Raw genomic sequence first — 23,253 nt, forward strand, 5'->3', positions numbered from 1 at the left:
AAACACAAATGTACATGAAGCTCTCCCACACACACCCCTGCAGCCTGGGTGCTGCTGGCAGTACTTGAGTGGAAATGGGGTTGTTTTATATTTACTCTATATGGATGTCATATCTGCTTGAATCTAGGCTAAATGTTTTGAAAATTAACTCCTAAACTTGACACAGAAGAACCTTAGCTAAGTAGAACTGTTTTCTTTATTTTGACATGAAAGTTTATGTTGCAAACTTCAGTAGATGTAATTGGGCTAATGCAATTCTCCTGCTCCCTTCTTGCAATCTGATTATGTGCATTTGTATTCAAATATGCCAATATCAGAGTAAGTACCTTTCACAAAGCCTCAGCATTTTTCTTTCCGCTAGGCTGGCTGCTTTTTTCTGCCTTTGAAGCCCACACACCTTGTCCATAGTGCTGCTCCCTGCATCTGCTGTTGAATAACAGCGATGTTACAGTCCCTCCCACTGGGTGAAACTCGCCACCGGTCTATCAGACATATGGGCTCCTTGTCAGCTTCCACAGCGTCAGGGGGACAGATCAGTGTTTGATTTTTAGAAAAAGCACAGCAGGTTCCAACTTCTACCTGGGGTAACTTGGGGGAAGGGCCGTCTAATGATGTCTCTCCTGCCAGGATCACACGCCCCCGAGATAGACGCTTGTGTTTCACTTCAGCTTGTTAAAGAGCAGGGACTGAAAAATGCTAGAGCTTTACAGTAGCGGTGTAGGTGAGGGCCATATGTTTGTTTACGTTTAGAATCGCTCTTTTGGTTCGCTTTCCTTGTGAAATAATGCTATCTCACTTGAGGTTAAGGCACATAAAGCCCTCTTGTGTTTAGTGTGATGCAGGTCTGTTTTTTTGCAAGATTTCTGCTAGTGTTTCTTCGGTGTCATTCTGTTTATTGCCCACAATCATGTGGTTGAAAAGTGAAGCACAAAGGGGTGCTGACCTGTTACTGACAGTGCAGCCTTAAAGCCAGTTTAGGTCATTCAAGCCCCTCAGCACCCTCCAGTTTTCCAGACCAGTTGAAGAATGCAGTGATGGTACTCTGTATGCTGCTTACTGTGATGAATTTACTCATCTGAACGGCCTCTGCACGTCTGACTGAATAATAGGCTTTGCCTTTTAACAGCAGATCAAGGTACATGCTGTAGACAGTTATTTCAATCCTCAAAGGGGAAAACAATTATACAGTAAAGACTGAGCGCCTCATGATTTTTTGATGGTGCTTTATGAAATTTTCAGCCCACCGCCACTTTAAAAGTGTGCTCCGCGAGATAGCATTCACGGGTCACTGCACTAAAACACGGCCACTGTCCTTTGGGCAAACATTCAGTCAATGCCAGCCAATGTGTTACAGCTGCAAGCAAACCATGCTACCATTACTGTAGAGGGACTGTGCTGTATTTTATAAACTCACCAAGGAATTCTTAAGAAGCTATGGTTTTCTAAGAAGAGAAGAGCAAAAATAGATATGAGATGGTATTTTCCTCACATTCTCTTTGCTTACAGTTATTAGGATAAACACATGCACACCATGAAGCATAATTCCCTTTTCCCCTAATTCTTACCTCGCTGCATCTTCTTTTCTTTGAAGCTTTGGGAAGAAAGAAAGAATCCACTGCGAAGGAAAGCTAGCCACTGTTTAACCATTTGAAGTATATTAAAGGAGTTTGATATTTTCCTGACAATGCAATGTGTTTCAGTCCCAACGTTTCTGACAGTAAAATCCAGAGATCACCTTCACATGTGTTTTTCAGAGATAGCACAGGCACAGCAGGTGTCTCCACTATGTGAAATTAAATTGGCTGCAGTGTTCATTGATTTAAGTGTTTAGAAAAAAAGACTACAGGTGCTCTTGGGGATTTTTTTTCAGTCAAACATCAGGTGATCTTGGATGGCTTCCCACTGATTTGTCACCTGTCCCATGTCAGGACGTCAGGCCAGCAGTAAAGTCGTCCAACCTAATCTTAACCACCTGGGTATGATGCTTAAAACTGTAAAGTGTTTGAGGAAAAATCAGACAGTTCAGGCATTTCTCCAAGAGCTAGTGCCCCAGAGAAACAGGGTCAGATCATCTTTCCCGATAACACTTGGCAGGAGTCAGATCCCATGTGAAGTGCCTCAGTGCTAATGTTGAAGCCAAAGTAATTTTGTGGGTGTCTCTGAAAACCCCTGGATGTGTAGAGGTTCTTTTGGCTTTATCTGTCAAGCCATATATTAAAAAAAAGTTTTTTTTTTTAAATTAAATAAAAAAAATCATCTGTCCTCTTAACTTGGGGCTCAGCTGGTGGCTCAAAACTGGTGCACTAATTAGATAGCCAACAAAACAGCAGGATTCAACAGACAAAGTAGCTTTTAGATTGCTTTTTTTCAAACAAATAATTTAGTCTCAGTCAATAACCGGACATGATCTCATTTGATCTGACCACATTAAAATGATTCATAAAAGAAACAGTGAAGGAGGAGAAAGCCAATGTTGTGAGCAATTACCAAAACCACTTTTGCTTATCTCTGCAGGCAGTTTGGAATTGGACAAGCTGCTTTCTTAATGTAATAAGGAACAGATGTCCAACCTTTTCTTACTCAAAACATCTCTGGGTAAGCTCTCCATATATTTGCCACATCTAGAGCACCCCTCCACCTCACCCTTGATAATCCAGTCAGCTGTATACTGCAAGCTTTCAAAACCTCCCCTTCAAATATTTGGCCTGCTGTTCGTGCGTATATATTTATTCTGTTGCCTTTGGCCTGAACCAAAGGTCTGTTTTGTTTCCAAGACGCTTGAGACTTTGCAGACAGTTGTAGTTTTGCAAACTTCAAAAGATAAAACCTTTTGAATATCTCCTTCTGTAACTCCACAGCTCATTATACTGAATATCTTCTGTAATCTCCTCCTGCTTCACCATTTGGTGGCTGGTGTCAACGAAAGTCTCATAACGTGAAAATTAATGATTTACATTCCCTTCTTTGTTGTGCAGACTCATAAATTGTTTCTGGATTTTCAGCAAAGATGTTATCACAGAAATCCTGAAAAGATATTAGCTTTTTGCACAGGACTCTTTGGTTTGCAACATGCATCTGTGGCAATTCAAAAACAAAAACATCACTTTCGTTACCTCCACAGGTGATTAGCACTTATGTCACATAGTCACTTAGCTTCAGCTCATAGGATTGCTGTTCGTGTATCTCCATGACAAGTGGAGGGAAGATAGCTTTTTTGGTTTTTTTTGCATTTTACACTCAAGTCACATGCAAATGTTTAAATAAGCAGAACAGCAGCAACATGTTTCGCCATAAATATCCCAGCTGTGGTCACTCCAGTGGTCCTGTTACAGTAGTGGAGAGCATTAATGGGCTGTTTATTTATAACTGTTAGGTTTCATTGCGCTGATTGGAGATATGCTTCCCCTGCTAACGCTGCAGTGCACGCTTGGGCGCATTACTCACAATTTCATCACTACCCCCAATTAATACTCAAGACAGCATCAGCAGCATCTGCTCAAGCGAGACGGTTGTCATCACTTCCCTAGAGTTGAGAGAATTAAAAAGTAGCCTCGGCAGTGGTGTTCTTACTAGTCTGAACTTGTTCTCTGCCTTTGCTCCGTGAGCAGGTTCATCGAGAAACTTCTGCGTTACAATTGTAACAGTTGTCATAGTTTAAATCAAAACCAATCATTTTAGATAGTTCTGACCTCACTGTGTTGCCAGTGACCACATTCATCCCCCACACTATTGTCTCAGATCCATCATGTTTTGTGGTAAACCTATTGACTTGTGTTTCTTCAGGGACCTAATCTTGGACCGCCTCCAAACAGCTCAGTTTCCATCCTCTCCCCATCTTTCCTCTGTTTCCCATAAATCAATGTGATGTAATTGCATAAACTCCCTTTCCCACAGCTCAGGCCTGGAGGCAGAGTATTCTCGGAGTGCAAGTGTTTCACGGTGGCCAGTTAACCTTAACCCGCTGATTCCCACAGCTATGGTGTTCCCGGCTTGTGAAAGTTTTATTTCGGCCTTTAAATATCTCTGTTTGCAGAGTTTCTTTCATTAGTAATGTTTGATGTTTCATGCATTGTTTTTCCAAGCAGCAGGGTTGTGGAAGTTATCTTTCTCACAGCTGGTACTGACTATTTACATCTGGCTAATACATTCTAAACTCAGCAGATTAAATCTCATTTTTCTGAGTGCTTTTTGTGCTGAGCCAAGCATGATTTCTCTTGACGTCTCCCCGCTTGTGGCTCCCTCAGTCTATTGAAAGAATGTTTCTGAAAGCACTCCTGCATTTTCACAAGATTGTACCATGGAAAATGTCCAACCCTCTTTTTCCACATTTCAGTCACTCCTGGCTTTCTCTTGGGACTCACTCACAGGCAGGATATCTCCTCAAAGGATATCTTTCAACTCTTTGCTAAGCAAGTATCAAGCTTAGAGTGAACCAATGTGCAAAAGGGTGCATCTTAAGGTTTTCTGGAGTGGACAGAAGTCTTACTTACATGGTTCAGAGTTCCTCTTTATCCTGGTTTCATCTTTTGCTGCTCCAGTAATCCTCCTGCCATCAGTCTCACCCTGCTCTGCTGAAGAACACGAGTGAGAAAACCATTTTTTGCCCCTCATGCAGAAACACATTTTCAGGCTATTTGGCCATTAGTGTGAGCCCATCTGACAGTGTGAGAGACAAAAAGCACGAGTGACGTCTGTGATGTTGTGAGTTTGTCACAGCTTGTTACCTGGTATCACCACAGTCACCACATACAAGCTCATGAAGGATTCGGAGGGATTTGAGGTTCTTTGGCATATGTGCAGCTTTATGAGGTTGTCCCAGTGTGGAGCCCCTCTGGGCTGAGGAAATGATCCAGATGCAAAGCTTCTGGCTCTCATAACCCAGTGGGACACCTGCCCTGCTGCTCCTGTGCAGACCCTTGCGAAATCCACAGAGAGGCAGACTACCATCTCTCTGCATGCAGCAACTTTGTTATTAAGCGCTGTTGCATACTGATTTTCTATTAAGCTTCAATTAAACTTGTTTGTTGGGTTTTAGTCTTGAAATGGAGCACTGCTTTGTGCGTTTCAGTGGAGCACAATTATTGCAAAGCTGAAGTCAAACATTGTTCGCGCTCAGTTACCCCAGCTGATACACCTGGATGTAAACTCTTAACAAATCCAATGTTTGGCATCACTGCGGAGTCAAGTGTTTTACCAAAGTTATTAGTTAGTCAGTTAGTTGCCCTTAAATACATCTTACAACATGAGACTCATTTCTTTTTCCCAGGGGTTTGCTAGGTAAGAAAACTGCTGGACGACCAAAACAAATACAACATAACATATGTCAGCCACACAACTGTTGATAGCTAGAGCAATAAGTACTACTGTTCCCAACATTACTTACAGGTAGGTGTATACATTAATGTATTAATGCTTGCGTTTGTTGGTTTTACGGAAAAAACAAAGTAAGTTGATGCTAATGCTATATTTTCTTTGTGCTGGATACCGTATGCATTTGTTTGCATTTGTGCGTAATGAATTAGACATGCTTTATGCATTACTCAATAAATTTGGGCTCAAGAAATTGATTTTGGCCTCTACATAATAACATTATTGCCTGATTTATTTGAAAGACACTACTGTTAACTAGCTGGGTGCAAGACTGCAATCAGCAGGGATCTCCTGATAGGATACAGTATTGATTCTTCAGGTGCTGATTCCATGTCTGCTGCAATCACCATTCTGTAATATTGCCTTTTAGTGTTCTAGTAATTTCTGGTTGCTTTTGTAACGCTGGACACTGGACTATTACAGTTGATCATATTGATACTACTCTATGATGAATCAGAGACAGGGTAAATGGAAATGTGATTTATGGGTTTAGCAGAGGTGCAACCAATCCTGATCTCAACATATTTCATCTTGTAATCAATTTAGTTAATCGTTAATGGACTAAACAATAGCCACACTCTTTACTTTAACGTATAGCATGTGTTATGTAAGATAGCACTTCTGCTCTTTTCCCAGAAGGTTAATGCTCTATTTCTTAAAAGTGTATTGATTTTTAGGACATTAACAAAGGTGGCCCAGCTAGAGTATAAAACTCTGTGGGGAAACTCTAAGGTGCCTTCTAAGGTGTTTTCAACATCTTGCGTGTTTCTTTTTGGGCAACAATCCTGCCATCTGTCTCTATGTTTGTTTATACTGTTGTATAGTAATGTGACCCACATGTTTGTGCTCTTAAACAAAGGCAGTCAGTGCGTTGTTTCAGCCCACCCTTTACAGTGTTGTTCTACCTTGTTTGGACATGGTTGACAACAACAATTCTATGCCTCAAATATGCCAAATGAAAATATTTGTTCTGGAATCAATCACAGACGTAGATGATTTTATCTGAATTTCAGAATGGTGTGTGAATAGAGTAGTTAGCTTTGCTGGGTGTGCTCAATAAGATATGCAGTGAAAACCATCGGCAATGGGAACCAGACCCACTGGGCTTCAGAGTTTGGGCTGAACTGATGTTGAGACCACCAGGCAGCAATCCAAGTGTTCCTCCTTTTTTTCCCTTTTGATTATATTGTGATTTATATATAAGACCGATCATAGTTGTGTCAAAGTTTTTCATGCAGCATAATTCAGGTTAACATAAACAAACTGCTTTGGTGTAGCTTTTTTGGATATGAGCAAAATAGCTATTTCAGATTAGAAGTTTTGCTTGTGGTGGAGTCCAAACATGAATACTCTCCACTGGTTTTGATTATGAAAATAAGGTGCATGTGGTCCCATTGAGAAGAGAATCTGTTTCCACTTCTTGTGCATCTTCTCAGTGAGATGTGTACCACATTGTTTGTCAGCACACTAAACAGCTTAATCAGTCTTTAGAAGCCATTTTAAGGGCAGATATTCATAATTCCAGGTAACTGCTAAGGACCTTGTGGTTCTGATCATTGCCAAAGTGGTCTTTGCTACAGAATATGATTTCAACAAATATACAGAACCTACTGCTCTATGGTATTTTAACAAAATTTAAATGAGGCCTAGAAATGGTTGCCAGATGTGTTCGGAACACATGTGTAAGTGGCTGGTTTGAGTTATAGGACAACAGTGGCCACATATTTCAACATTCAATGTCTTGAGGAAAATACAAGTACAAGTACAAAATACCATTGTTTACTATGAGTATTACTATTGGATTCCAATGCTTCAGGTTCAGCAATATAGCAAAACATAAAACAAACTCATCAATTATTGTGGTACAAGTGTTAAAACTGCCTTACTTTGGTTAACATACTTAGGAGCTGGGTTTGGGACCAGTTGCCATTACCAGAACTGAAAAGAGCAGTGAATTAATCAATTAACTGACCAACAGAAAATCAATTTGCAGCTATTTTGGTAATCAATTTATTGTTCAAGCATACGTGCAAACATTCTCTAGCTCTATCTTCTAAACAGTCAGGATTTAATGCTTTTGTTTTATATGCTTTTGTTATTAAAAGTTTCAGAACTTTTGGTCAATTAAAACAATTGAAAACATAACCTGGGTTTTAGGAAAGTACGACTGCTTAAGTCTGTAAAAGGTTTTAAAATTGTGCAATCAGTTAAGTCATTGACAAAATAATTTTTACAATCGATAATAAAAAAACAGTTATTTGTCTCAGCTCACGTCTAGTCATAGCTTTTCTAATTTTGTTGTCTTGTCTGTCTTCCAATTTGATTTGACAACAAATCTGGTGTGTTGTCTTTCGTCAGAGGAAAGCATCCTGAGGGAAGACTCTATACCAACTTTCTCTTTGTGCAGACAGCCTGGATCTTCATCTCAATTCTTCTGTAGGTTTGAGGCTCTGTGAGCTGTAAGCTGCATGATTCTCAAGCTTTTCTGGGCTTTAGGATTTAACTGAGATGGAAATGGTTACCATGCGGCTGTTCGTCAACTCGCAGGGCCAGTGGGTGTGGGGAGTGTGGGGGGGGTCGGTGTACAAACTGGCGAGAATTTAACAGCCCTAGCCCCCTCTGTGTATGTAGTAATGAACTCTTACCTTGGTTTGGAAGGCTGCACTGCTGGTATCCTTGCTGTGTTTTTGTAACCCTCACTAAAAAAGCCTTGCTCTTAATTGTATCCCATGGGGGCCTGGGCTCTCAGTATTCACAGCCTTTCCTGTCCCTCGTACTGATCCTCCCCCTCTCCAAACCTTAGCCCCATCATCCCAATTCGACAGGTCTTTCCTCTTTAATCGCTCGACTTCAAAGCGGTGTTGTGATGCCCCTCAGGCCCCTGGCTCCTTGGAGACAGGAGGGCTAGCCTTTGGGGCCTGGGAAGTAGGGTGAAAGTGTGGAGGTGTATGAGGCAGCTGGTTAAGTTAGACTGACATGGGTTAAAGAAAATAACAACAAGTAGGTTTTTTTTTATCATATTGTAGAAAGAAGGTTGAGTTGTCTAATTATAGATTCAAGTTGCAGATGTTTGAAAGGGTCTGTGTAAGACACTTATGACTAGTCTTTGATTTGGGCATCTTTGTAGCGGTGTGAGATACGGGCTGCTGCCTGAGGAACCTGCTACAAAGAGAAAAGGCCTGGCTAATGTTTGCCACTGACATACTGAAGAGGGGGACACACTGTCAGCTTTCATCAGTATCAAAATGGCACCTTCCAAATGCCTTTCCAGGGGCTGCATTCCTATCAGGTTTTCATTTTGCCTGAAACAATCAGCACAGAGAAAACCAATGACTGTGGAATGAGTTAAATCTGCATCTTTTCGGTGGAATAATTGTACGCTCCAAATGAGCGAATGCTCTCTGCTGCGGTGTGTAACCCCGAGTGCACTTACTGTAGTGAACAAAGAAAACAGTGGGTTAGCTGTGGCCCGTGAGGAGCGAGAGTGAGTGATTAATTGAGCGATGCCCTCTGATCAGAGTGGGGATTGTTTCTCCATCGAGGTGGTTTATCTTTATCTCTGGTGGTTGACTCACACTGTTCGATCAATAAATCCAGATGCAGTAAGGCGATAATTCTGCCTTAGTATTACCCTCATTAAAGCGGCTGTTCAGGAGATATATGACTGCCTGCAATTGCCCTCTTTCCTCTTTCTATAATATCATCACATGATGTATATAGACTGCATCAGTATTTGCTCGGAGATCACCAGGGATGGCTTACATCTAGAGCTTTTGATTTTTCCTTTTATTAAGAGTGTTTCTAAAGAATTGATTCAGTGCGTAAAAGGCCCCATAGGTCATTATCTCTAAATTTGGAGTTGCCTCTAAATCTCAGAGGTTTGCTTTTGTCAATACTGGTGAGAACATGAACTCAAACCCAGCTGTGAGGTGCAGATGGAAGAATTGTCACTTCCTCCCTTGTTTTCCTGTCCCCAGAGGAAGTGTCGCTGATCAAACTCACTGCTGTTCTCTGACCTTTGGCATTTCATTCAAGGTTTTTCTTATTGAGGCAGAGAAAATACAAATCATGAGTCCCTAGCCAGTTGCACACATATAGTAAAGGCTGAGCTGTGCTCAAAACTAAAAAGTTTATACTTACCCTATTCTGAAGGGGATCTGAGCAGTCAGACCCAACCTGAGAAAACCTGAGAAATCCTAAATACAGAATGCGGTCGACCCAGTGAGCCTAATATAGAGAGAACACCAACAGCACAGCATGAAGTCCTGTTTTGATCTTCGACACCAACAACAAAACGCTCTGCAGTCCACTGTGTGACAAAAGATAATTTTTGAATCAAATTCGAGTATGAATCTTTTTCATTGGCTGCTGATTTCTTAAAATCATGCAGTGATTATGATGTGCCATATGAACGGAGAGTATGCTCGGATCCATTTAATCCAGGTTTTAGACGTATTGACACACAGACTTGAGACCTATGGCAGTAAAGTAAGACCCAACCCAACCTGAGTAAATCAGAGTATAGTTTGGACCTGGTCCGACTTGGGCCTCACATGTGGGGATCCCAGAACAAAGTAAATAAATAGATCCATGAGGACCTCTACTGTGCACACCAATTACCATGTGAAGTTGATGTACTGACTGTACATCCATCATACGTCTGCTTTTTACTAATTGTCAGTTTCTGGAAAGTTACAACAGTGGGACACAGGTTAAATGCTGTTTGATGATCTTTATTTGAAGCATACTAGAAGCATTCCTCTTTATGGCCACTGCAGTTTCCTCTGCTATCTCTATTGTGAATACGACTGCAGGGGATAACTACAGTACACACTGTATGTAGAAGCGTATAATTTATAATGTGCTGCTGTGCTACGCATAGGCTCGATGTTGGTGATGCAATAATTTTGTAAGAGCCTGAAATATCAGCAGAGCTTAATCAATTAGTGGCTGCCACGATGTTTAAATTGCCCACAATGCTCTTGAGCTTAAATGTCAATGACTAGTTGGCGCGACAGATTTGCTTAAAATGAAAGCCATTGAGCGGATGTAGATGAAACCTTCTCTCTAGTGTTGAGTTGGTCCCTGCTTTGTTGGACCCTCAACGGCCTGCCCTTTATGGTCTCCCTCGAGGGTTTGTCCTATTGTTGTGCTTTCTCAGCCGTCTGTGCCGATCTCTCTTCTCACCCCCATAACCGATTCAATGAGGCTCTGCGATCCTATTGGTGCTCCACTTTCCAGTGAAAAGGTTTCCATGGAAACCAAAAAATAATGCAGACCCTCACCACTGTTGCTCTCCACCAGCTAATAGCTCTCAAAACAGGGGTCCAGGCGAGACCACCTCTGCAACAGGCTTTTGGACAAAATTTGGCCACTGTGCTACTCAGCACCGTATTACAGACATGAGGACGCCGATTATGTATCTATCTGCTGGTGTTGTAATAGACTGAAACAAAATGGAAAGAGATTAATGTGTTGTATTGCTTGGGGATATATTTGCTAAGCCATATGGTGGATATTTTGTAGATGACTCCTTCAAACACGCTTCATTCTTTGGCTCCCTGTGCATGTGTAGCCACTGTGGAGATGTTATTGATTCCCTGAGCATGTTCTTTGTAGTGTCTGAATTCATGGCTCAGTGATAAGGGAGCGTATCATTCCAGTGCATCTCCCCACTTCTCAGATTTGTCCGTTTCCTCACTCAGGCTTTGATTGCCTTTTCTAGATGTTATCAGAGCCCTGTATTCTGTATGGGGGATGGTGTACTGCTGCCACTGTCAGTTGGGTTCTATGTCCTGGTGAATCTGATGTCTGCTGGCAATATGGTGTGTCGGCGGGATGATGTGGCTGGCTCTATCAGCCAGAATACTCCTGGGATATTCTCCATCCCCAGCCCTTGTCAAAATGAGAATACCCTTCCTGTATTTCACCATCTAATGTGAGCTGCACACTGTTCATGCCTCCGTAGGCAGCTCCCGCCATATTTGATGCTTGTAGTTCTCAGTGCCAGTGCTTTGAAACCGGCTCCAAAGTATTGTCAGTCAAAACTGTGTTGCTGACTATTTTTGCACATCGAGGCTGGAATACCAGCAGTTTAATTGGCTCTCATTGCTATATCATTATTTTCAGCTGGGAGACACTTGTGGCAAAGCAGTTTAGAAACAGGAAAAAGTTTAAAGCATTTATGGTCATTAGACACACTTGGTTGGAGACGTATCATACACTGACAGTTAAAGCCAGCAACGCCTGGTAAGAAAGCAAGATATTCTTTCTTTGAATAATGCATGAGTTCAGGTGCTCATCAAGGTCACGTCAGAAGCTGTATGAGGAGACTGTGGTGAGTTGAGTCTTCTAATACAGGATAATTAACCAAGTGAAAAGGTACACAGATTCTAATACCTCATGGCAGATATTAAAATTTTACCTGACCAGAACACAGGCCTGGACTGCTGATATTAAAGGCAGTGCATTTTTTTTATTCTTTCCTTGTTAATTTTGCCTTCCAGCTGAGAAGTGAAATATTCACACAGATAAAACACTGTTGCAGTCTTAAATTAGCTCACTGCTGGGAGCGAGTGCTTCATACATAATAAATGCAAACTCTGTCATTTTAAGTGTCCTAGAATTTTATTTTCTTCGTTTTTTTTCCCAAGCTTGCGGTCTTATTCTGCTTAAATTACGCACACCAAGACAAATGTGCCACTTTTCTGTCTCCTTGCCAACACCTCACTGTTTATTCATCTCATCGGCTCAATTCTGACCTCTGCTTCTTGTCTTGTGCTTCTGTCCAACAGCCCATGAAAACAGGAGAGGAGAGAAAACCGAGGAGTCATCAGCTTCACCTGAACTAAGAAGAGAAAGAAGCAGATACACATGGTATGGTAGTATCTTATCTGTAAATGAAGCACACATGGTCTTGCACTTTTACTTTTATCTTCTATATTCCCATGAAACACATTTCTGCCCTTGGTTTTCCTTCAGCCTATGTAATGTGGGGGTGTTGCTATGAATGATTTCCACCAAATCCAGCAGTAATTCCACTCCAGTGGACACATGTTAAATCAGCAAAAGAAACTGCAAAAACAGCTTGTTGACAGACACCTTTCAGTAAGATGCTGACAGCATAGGCGCAAAGCCATTGTTACCGTCAACAGGAGGCACAGTGCAGGCAAGAAACAGCGGGTGAATCCGGTCCTGCAAATAGGCAGAGAAGTGCTTTTGTCCCTTCACCATCACAGCAGACCAGCACTGGTCTTTGTTAGTCTCTGATTTGCATTGGTATTTGTAACATTAGTATTCCTGGCACGGCTGAGTCGCAGACATGTATAGATTGAGAGGTTAAAGGGGAGTTAAGACCCAGACACATCAGCTGTAATCAGTCCGAGCACATAACCATAAAAGCAGCCAACCAGACAAATAAATGTGTGTGTTAAACGTGCAAGTGACATGTAAGATTATAACCAGATTCCGGAGCCATTTTTGATTTTATAACAACTGACTTAAAGGATAATTTAGCTTTATTACAAATTGGGTCTTGTCTTCTGAGTTTTGGACATTTTTTTAGTTAATTAATTCATGTGAGAAAACTAATGGGAAAACTACTTATCAAGTAGCCACAATTGAAAGAACTCTAACATGGCCACTTAAACTTGAGCTTCACTTACAAAGGCCTTAGTTTACATGCTAGACACACATGTAGCCCACACTATCTGGAAGCCATTTAACTACATCTGAACTACAAACACGTAAAGCAGCTTTAACCCAGAAAATCTACCTGGAGCCAAATAGAGATAAGACTATCTCTTCCAGAAAATGTCCTTGATTTTAAATTGACTGTACCCTACATACCTCAGCAGGACCACGCCATCATCCACCTGTTATTTTTGCTGAATAGCTCCTGGTAATGCTTGGCTCCACTAGTTTCTTGATTGTGTTTTCCACTGCCAATAGTATCCCCTCAATGTTGGCTGATCACCGTGTGACGTCATCTACAATGGGACACAAACAAACAGGAAGTGTTAACCTTCCTGCCTTTCTTTACTGACATTATGCCAAGGAACGTGCTGCCGTACTACTTTCTCTCCCCTGGTATACTTCAAATGAAGACATCCAGTTTAAAGCTTCCTTTGGATCCTCATTTAGGACTTTGAAATAAGATACCAAATGTTTAACACAGATCATACAAGATCTCTTTCCTTTGTACTCTGTGACTCCTCTCTGCCTTACCTGGTCATGGTACGGTGAACTCTCAGTTATTCTGACTTGCATTGATTCCACGAGCCAAAGCTTCAGGTGAGCCGTGTTCAAAAGCTATCATCAAGATTTCTTGCGTCAATATCATTGAGCTATCTTTACCTTTTAATGTTCTTTGCCATGATTGATGACTAAAGACATCAATTTTAGTGAGCAAGTATTTATATGTAAAACAGTAATTTTTAATCTTTCATTTCCTCAAGAAGGTCAATCTGATGCTCGTCTTGAGGAGTTGGTAACATTTGGAGTTGTCTATGATTTTCTGCCCTCTTCTTTTACTAATTCCAGAGTATTGCTCATTTAGTAACTTATTCAGCTTCCGTACACCTGATCCCTTGGTATGATTCAGACACTGCACCATCTTAAGACTTCAAAGCGACTGGTTTGCTGGCAGACAGTAATGTCTATCCACCCTAAGCTTAGCGAATAAAGATCTCTATTCCTCCATAGCCTGACTAGAGCATTTTGTTGAATTTTGTTTTTGACATTGGAGATATCCTCACACATTGATTGCTGTTGTCTTTGTCCCACACATAACACCAAAACAAGACAAGTCAAATTAATGGTTAACTGCAGATCTGTCTGTAGCTAAATTAATAGAATTTATATCAAACATTCCTACTGCATGATGATCCATCCATCCTTTTTCTCTATACTACTTACCCTTCAGGGTTGCAGCGGAGCCAATCCCAGCTGTCATTGGGTGAGAGGCAGGGTACACCCTCGACTGGTCACCAGGCAATCACAGGACCGACACATAGAGATACTCACACTCACGGGCAATTTAGAAAGTACATTGGTAGAAACACAGAAAAGCCCCAAATGATGCTCATGTTTAATAAGTTCTAATATGTGGCGACATAAGACATTAACACTGTGAGCGTGTGTTCTATTCACTAATGTTTTCTGTTCAGTTAATAATTTGATTTTGGCTGGTTAATTGACCAAAGATCATATACACCAAGAATGTTGATTGTATTCTTCTTAATTTCCTCATTATCGGAATGAAAATGTATTTAATACTTTCTAGCAGGCTTGATAGCTGTTGCTTATTTTTTCTAAAACACTCAACCAAAAAACATGCCAGCAACTTAGTTTGCTCATAAATCACTCAGTTAAGAAGTATGTAAACTACTCCTATGAATACATTCCTATGATGTTAAACAGAGTGGTGGAAAACAAAATTTTTCTGTCCGAAACTGACAGAAAGACCAATATCTGCTATAGTGAGGGTTGTTATTGCTAACCATTAGCCAGATAAGAGGTATTAGCTTTTTCCAGATTAATTGAGAAGCTACTCTACTGTAAAGCAGAGTTTGCCCAGTTCTTGTCCATTTTGAGGAGATTGAAGTTCATTTTTTTACCTTAGAAACAGTAGTTGACAAAACAGTCCCATCAGAAGCAAAAGAACATTTTAGGGCAAACATCTCTTAAGTAAGGTTGTGTGTTAAAATTAAAACCTCTAGAACAGCTACTAAATGGACCCTGTAGTGAGATTATTTTCTCAGTTACAAATGAAAAGTTTAAATAAACCACAATGTTTAAGTTCTGTGATAAATACAAATTGTGGTTTCAACCAGTTGCTCACTTAGTTACAGAGTCAGATTCTAACCACATACAGTACAAGGTGCTTCCACTGCAGCGAATCATAAGAGACAATAAAAGAATCGTGAATTTTCTGCTACACTGTTCATGTGAAAGCATCAACAAACTTTCATTCATTTCTATGAAGTTATTTGCGATGGAGCCTTGAATATATGTGGGTATCTCTTTCATCTCGGAATCCAACAAAAACACAAACACTCACACGTTTCATCCTCAAGGCTTTGTTTTAATCTTTGCATTGCACTCGAAACCTCAATCTGTAACACAAATTAGGTTACGCTGTTCCTTTTGCTGTTTTTCTTTGTGTTTCATAGAACTTTAGCTGAGTGTATGAAGTTTCAGATACGTGATGTGTTTCAGAGTCAGTAAGCCATCAGTAAGCGACGAAACAGCTTCCAGGTCCTCTATATGGGGGAACTAGCTGTAGTCAAACTAACATATGGCCTTGCAACAGGGTGTGAGTGATCGCTCATTAGACAAATGGCTGGCCAAGCTGGCCAAGCTGTCCCCTGTCGCAAAGTGCTGTGCTCTGCTCCCCTTTGTTTTCTAACAGGAACTAGTGCTAAGTGGAGATGCCAAACACTGCACTGCAGACAAAGGCCACTCTCGCCCCATATCCGGGTTGCCGTGGAGACCAGTGTCCTTATTGGCTAGCTGGAAAGTTTCCAACATGTGCTAAAAACATCTCAAGGATTTCACAAAATTGTGCATTTGAGCCATAAGAAAAAAACAACTTAGATCATTTGTTTCATCGCAGTGCACGTTTTTCTTTGTCAGGACTTGCAGATCTCCGAGCACTGTTTTGTGCTCTTGCGCATGTTAATGCTTCTAAGTGTCCTTTTGTGTTTAGTCCCCTGAGGTTGAATGCATAGTCTTTCCTTAAATCTCCCATTGTTTACTTCTTCTGAGGCCATCTGTGAAGTTAACTCTCTTTCTATGGAGATTTAAGACAACAACCTCATCTTGAACAGTGTTTAAAACAAGATCCAGAGAGAACATCACCAACTATTTAATTGTCTCTTGCCTGAGGATCAAACATTGGTCAAAGTAGAAATAGTGAGACCATTGATTGATTATTGATTTCAAACTTTTCGTCAAGCAATGAACCACTGTTTATTGCAGTCCTCATTACTCTGACATAATGAGGGGATTTTGGCAAAGATTTTGGGAACTTGCAAAAACACCAGTAAAGAAAGAACCAAGCGAGAAGGCAAAAAGCAGAAGTAGCATTGCGGGGAAATAATTCCCCCAGTTGTCGTCACAGCAATTATTGAGCATTTAGTTTTGAATTGAGTTATAACTCATTTTTGTGGAAAGCCCCAATGGCTATGTGTCATCCTTTAAAGTACCCCATGGGAAAAGCCAGAGCTGAGTCCTAACAGGCGGCAGTGCCGAAGTGTTTATGTGTTCATTGTGTGTTGCTACCACATATCCTCATTGCCAGACAACCAGCAGACTACGAGCTGGAACTCCGGGATGATCAATGCATCATTGACCACGTGCCTGGGCCTCGTATTGATCCAGTCCCACACAGCCAGATTGTATCTTCAGTCAGCCAGAGAGAGGTGCCGATACAATTAAGCGAGAATCTCTGAATTGAGAGAGCCAGGATCACACACACACTAATGTTCAATAGAAGCCAAAATCTGCTCGTCTCAATCACATGTCCTCCGCTCGAGTAAACCAAGAAGCTATCGATGCCCTTCTCCGTTCCCATCTTTCTTATCTAAGGAGCTGTAGAATCGATTCAACTGTAGGAGTATGAGCAACTGTTAGTACCGACCTAACAGCTGGATGTGCGCCCAGTTGGGATGTCAAGAATGTGGCCTGCAGTGCTCTTGACAACACATGGCCAGTCTGTCTTTGACTGTGCATTTGTTCATTCTGGGAGTCTTCTCTAGTTAATCAGCCTGTTGTTCAGGAGTTTGTCAGCTGCTTGGTCAGAGGACTTCTGCCCTCAGGGATTCACGCAATCTCGTTTCCCAACTGAAAGGGTCATGAGAGCGCCACTCGCAGGCTCAGATAAGAACTTCTTTAAATTCACAGCACGCATAAGAACAATGGGCTGAAATGATAAATGACTTTGCAAGGCAGAACGAATTCATCAGAGACTGCCCACTTTTTTTTGTGGTGAACTAGCACTGCCCATAAGTTGCAGAGGCTGATGATGTCTACCACCTATGCATGTACTGTGAAAAGTCATTAAGCAAAGCTTGCCTGAGGGTGGAGTATTTGTATGTCTCCACCTGAGCATCTAACCAACAGTAGGACATTTGCTGCAAGCCTAGCAGATTCATGAACTTCCTAACCCGACTGAATTTCCATGCTCTGCTCTCTGTGTGAGCTACACCCACACGCTCTGTGTGCTGGGTTGCCTTTGAGCTACTTTCGTACACTTTCTCTCTGTGGTTGTTCCCTGTTGTCTGCAAGCTGTATGCCCTCTAAAGCAGCATACAGTGCTATAGCTGCTTAGCATTCAGTACACTTCAAAGCTCCTCAGTGTGACAGCACAGCCCAGGGCTCATTCTCTCCTAATTGGAGGTTCATTAAGGGACATGGTGCACCTCAGGGGAGCCCCGCTCACTGCCAGAGGAGCCTGTCTTTATTCGGATTTTGGGGTGTTTACTTGCTGCGGCTGATTTAGGAAGTCAGGGAGAAATATGAAAATTGCTTTTTAATTGTGATAAAGGGTGCTATTGCATGTGTGTGGTCCCCTGGTGTCATTATCAGAGGGTATTAGTGCACTCTGGAGAGAGCATCAGATCGACATTTAGTAGATTGAACAACACACCTTTTCCAGCTGCATCAGGGAGCCAGAGGAGGAAATGTGCTGCCCCCAGGGTTCAACTACAGGTGATCATTTAGAGGGTCAATGACATTTAAAGGGGTCAAGCTCAAACCCTTATGATCTCAACAGGGTTTCAGTATTAATGCTTTTTTGTTATGCAAGCTCATGTTCAAGATGAAGTGAACTGGCTGATTATCGGGTGGGGCAATGGAGGGTGGCGACAGTTTGGCGAATAGCAGACGCAATGTCCTTGTCGTGCTGATCCATTTGTCCTGGGCGGTGGCTAGTGAAGCAGGGGAATATGGACTCACTTCATTAATTGTGCAGAAAGTGTCAACTTCAAGGAGAACCACCCAAGGGTGTACTATTAATATGTATATAGAACTCTCATTGTGGGGCTGTGTCTTCCTTATCTTTTAATTACAGCGAGTTTACATGACCATCATGGTTGATTGTGTTGATGCCGGCCAAACAGACCTCTGGTTTTCTGAGTTAAGTATGAAAAAAGGCCTCTAGTAGTGTTTCAGAATTCCTCATCCTCATGCTAAGAAGAATTTAGGTCAGATGGGTTTGCCCTCATTACAGAGCTCTTGCTTCTGTCGGTACTGTGAGTTGATTTAGGATCAGCTCTCATTAATCCACCGTCAAACTCAACCATGCCGAGCTCCATAGCCCAAACTGTCTGTGGATCAGTCTTTGCCAAGAGTAAACAATAGGATCTTAGAGCCGTGTGGCATTTCATGATGTCAGTAACGGGAGATGCTGCAGACGTAGACGGAGTTGGCATTTACTGGATACCTCAGGGCAAAGACTGCCACTCAGATTGTCAGATTGAGGACATACATACAGCATTTCCAGCTAACAAACACATAGTCTGCAGCTAAAGCAATGCAGTATTCCTTACTACTGTGTCGTGTTTGTTTAGACTCGGTGTTTTTTTGTTTGTTTGCTTGCTAGTGTATACAAACACAAGGCCACACTTCTTATCGCTGGCTTACAAAGCAGCACACCTGAGGAAGATCTGCTTTTAATCTAGCAGTAATTTGTCGATGTTCTTCTTGCTGCAGCTGATGGGGTGCGAACCATGTTTCTCTTGTCCACATAATGTACACTGCAGAATATTCAGAAAGACTTTGTGGTCTAATCTTTACGGCTGGGCCGTGATCGATGAGGACCTGTGATCCCATGGGAGTCATGGGAAAGACCAGTTTGTTTACTCTGCACTTTCTCTGGGGTCTCTGTGGCAGTTTGATTTATACTATGCTGGTTTGCACCGTAGGCTTGTTATTTGGAGGCTGGCTAGGCCCATATAGTCCACTTCATTCGTAAGCATCCAATGCATTTTAATGCAGAAAAGAAAATTGGCTCCAGATCTGACAGTTAGTTTGACCCTGAGATGGGAGCGGAGAGCAAAAGGGTGAAGCTGGAAGAGAAATCAGACATTTTGTTTGGAGAATGAGTTGTGAGCTAAGCCCTGAGAGTTTTTCCAGCCGACCCCTTCCTCCCCCTCCTCGTTCCGCCTTTTCATCCTCTGCTCCAATAAATACAGTTTGCACTCTTTATCGGGCCCAGGACTAACAGTGGAGAGTAGAAGGGATGAGAAAGGGCCTTTTCTGATGCTTTTTTCAGTGAGACTATAATGTATGCAAATCTCAATTAAGACCTCCTGTGCCCTCATTAGGCCTTTCAGTGGGGCTTAGGAAAGGGAGGGGTTAATTAATACCCATCTCAGGCAATGAGGCTGTTGGTTGCTCTGAGAGTACCACTAGGAGGGTGATCAATACCTAAGCATATCATTATGATTTAGAGGAGCTATTTAACCATAGCTCTAAATCAATTTCCCTGGGTCTGAGGAGGAAAGGAGAGGAAAAAATAATAAGCCTGCAGGCTGGTGGGTGGAGGAAATGTTAACTGCCTCCCACAGCATACACAGACTGCCTTTACATCTATAGCATTGTTCAATTTTATTGTCACAGCAACTTACACAATCGTATAATGAGAAAAAAAAAAAAACCTTCTCTGGAGCGTTGCAATTAAAAACAGAGGGTAAGGCAAACCAGTACAAGCAAAAATCAATGAAAGAAAAACAGACCAGGAATAGATATGGATTATGACTTTCTTATTTGCACAATTGACAAACCTGGATGTAAAATAATTTCAACAACCAGTTGATCAGCGCTTGGTTTAGACAGTGGTTTCTGGAAGTTAGGGTTTATTTCATCTGAAAGCGTGTGAATTTCAGTCAAAGGGGTAAAAGGGTCTTGGCTGAATTGCATTTGAGCGACAGCAGAGCCCCTTTAAAGACAGACAGGAATCGAAGCTGGTGTCAGAGCTGCCTCAAAGAAGCCAAGAGAGCAACCAGAGAAGGGAGTCATCTGACTGCACATCAGGCATTGGACAGACCGCCTCAATATTATGAGATAACATCTAACGGCCATGCTGCAAAGTACGGACAAAATAAATGAAGAAAAGGCATTTTGATTTTTTTGTTTTCAATTAGGAGTGGTGGCGTGTAGCTGCCTAGTTGTGTAAACCTATTTGCAATTCCTCAGAGGAATCGCTTTTTAATCCGCTTGTTACCCAGCCTCAATCCTGGCTATCGCTATGGGAGAGCAAATTAATAATCACAACTACAAAGCAAAGAGTGCTGGTTCGTTTCTGCCAAATAATTAATTCTTCTTTAACTGAGACTGCAATTATAGCTGCCCCACAGACTGTTTCCACCTCAGTTTCTACAGAATATGTAGAGGTGATTCCTTGGACAATTCTGATCGTCCCTGAGGGGAAAATCCTGTTAATTTGCAGCTTGGTAGGTTAAACAGATGCTTCAATGAAGGCTTTGTAGTGCATCAGATATATATAGATATACAGGGTCATGGACACTGAGACACCCATGTTGTCTCCTAACGCAGGAGAGGCGTTCTTCATTAACCAGGAGTGCTTCCAGGACGGGCCCTCATCAGGGAAAGTGTGTTTATGTCAGACAGAAGGTTGGCTGATGGGAGCACATGGCTCCTGCCTCTCATTACATTAAGAAGAAGAAGATCCATAGAGGCCATACGTTGTCGGTTAATGCACTTGGAGCCCCTGTCAGGACTCGTATCCTTAAAATGCTCTGAGACAGACAGCCCCTTGAGTCACACTGAATCCAGAGACCCCATCTGTCCAGAGACAGAAAGTGCTGATAGGGAATCCGGCCATCTGACTGTGAAAGCGCGTTTTAAAATTACATAAGTTGTCAAAGTGTGTGGTGAGATGAGTTGTGTCAGGTTGGGTTGACATGTGTAGCCCAAACTTGTAGTTACTTAGGGATTGCTGAGGAACCATAGCCGGTACAGGGCGCCTGAGGGGATAATACAAGGATTTCAGCTGAAATTAGACCAAATGAACGGAGGGGCCTGTGTGTGTTTATTTGTATTGTAAGTTTGAGTGGCAGAACTCATTACAAATGTGAGCAGGTTTTTGCAGAGTATTATTTTCTTGGCAGTTTCATCCGAATGCCTCTCCAAAGTGCAGGAGAATGGGAATTCTGTGAACATTTGGCTGGATTCACTAAGAGGCACACTTTATGTTGTTTTCTCTCAGGGGCAGGGAGAGGCTTCAGCGCGGGGGACAACCATGGAGGGGGACTGTCTCAGCTGCATCAAGTACCTCATGTTTGTCTTCAATTTCCTCATCTTTGTAAGTATGTTTCATCTCTTTCTCAAAGACACTTAATCTGGCTATCTCTGAAGTCAGTGTCAATCTAATGATTTAAAATGGGCCCCTGCCCGACAGACTAATGGAGCCACATTTGCATTTCATTAGACAGAGGCAATCTTGATTCTATCAAATTCTCTTTTGATTAGATTTTAGTGTGCTGACACACATCTGAGGCACACTGTGCCATGAAGACTTTGTGACTGGCACCTGAGTTTATCAGCCTTGATCAGACAATCAAACGTAATCCTGTTAGTCTGAGCCTGTAAAGGGGGGAGGGTCAGAGTAAGAAGGTTTGTCTCTTTTCCTGCTTTATTAAGCGCAACCAAACCGTTTAGTGACTCAGCCCAGACATAGTTGTTCCAGGCTGGGGTAATAATGCAACCAACAGAGCAAAGAATGAACTTAGCTGTTAGCATCACTCAATAACAACCACTGTTTTACACTGCCGTTCCTTTGTTTCTCTCCATTGCCATTTTACACTCATGTAACACAACAGCGTTTTTCTAGCCCATTTAGATTTCAAAATGGCTAGCTCCTTTTCTCATACCGCAGCCTCTGCCTCCAAGATAAGTGGCATTCATTATCAGAAGCCCAGGTCTCTCCCTATGACAGGAAGAAAGGGATTGTGGCAGAGGTGTATCACACTCAGATCCCACCTTCACCTCAATACCTTCTTTTCTTAATCACATGAGTCACCCACAGTGGCTGTGAATAGGGTTTTACTGAAAGGGAGGATGAGAGAGGATGGAGATTGCAGTGCTGTGCATGTCTTTAGCAGGTGGGGGGGTTAGTTGCGGCAGGGTAGATATTTCTACCCACCCCCACTATGGCATTGTGGCTCTGTAGATATCCAGTCTTTTATCTGCCCTCAACCCTCACCCCAACATTTCAGAGATTTTCATTGCAAGCATGTTTTCCTGGAAAAAAAAAAAGCACACATTTATTTTCCATTAAATGACATCCTGTTGAATGGTTTGTATGCCACATGGGATATGGAGCTATCCTTTGAGCTCCCATTAATTTTTAAAATGCAGCCAATTTCTATTTTGTCTAACTAGTGTCTTCTTTCCTTTTCTCCATCAGCTGGGGGGCTCTTTCCTCCTGGGAGTGGGAGTGTGGGTACTGGTGGACCCTACAGGGTTCAGGGAAATTGTAGCAGCGAACCCCCTGCTATTCACTGGTGTCTACATCATCCTGGGCATGGGAGGCATGCTCTTCCTTCTGGGCTTCCTGGGCTGCTGTGGAGCTATCCGTGAAAACAAGTGTCTGCTCCTTTTTGTGAGTCAACTGACAAATTCAAAATGTTGTTCTGCTACTGATCTTGTTTGTGTGCACGTGTGTCTCTTATTCTGTCTGTCTGACAGTTTTTGGACTGTCATGCTTGAAACAGAAAGCCAAAACAGTAAAATGTCCTTCTATTTGTCTTTGTGCCTCAAGTCTCATGCATAGTTAATGCTGAGTGAAGCATGCCCAGCCAGAATGTGATTTTTAGAGACTGACGTGCACTTTTTCTGACACTCATCCACCTTGTCCTA

General features: G+C 42.1%; 1 protein-coding gene across 1 annotated transcript in view; it reads left to right on the forward strand.

The window, feature by feature from the left end:
• tspan18b (tetraspanin 18b) overlaps nt 1-23,253 on the forward strand; it is a 32,663-nt gene that overhangs the window by 6,283 nt on the left and 3,127 nt on the right. Inside the window, exons 2-4 of the mRNA XM_070830925.1 lie at nt 12,165-12,246; nt 21,602-21,697; nt 22,802-22,996. Coding sequence (XP_070687026.1) covers nt 12,244-12,246; nt 21,602-21,697; nt 22,802-22,996 — 294 coding nt within the window. The 5' untranslated portion in view covers nt 12,165-12,243. The remainder of the gene's footprint in view (nt 1-12,164; nt 12,247-21,601; nt 21,698-22,801; nt 22,997-23,253) is intronic.

The sequence above is a fragment of the Pempheris klunzingeri genome, chromosome 5 (assembly GCF_042242105.1).
Source record: "Pempheris klunzingeri isolate RE-2024b chromosome 5, fPemKlu1.hap1, whole genome shotgun sequence".
Lineage (NCBI taxonomy): Eukaryota > Metazoa > Chordata > Actinopteri > Acropomatiformes > Pempheridae > Pempheris > Pempheris klunzingeri.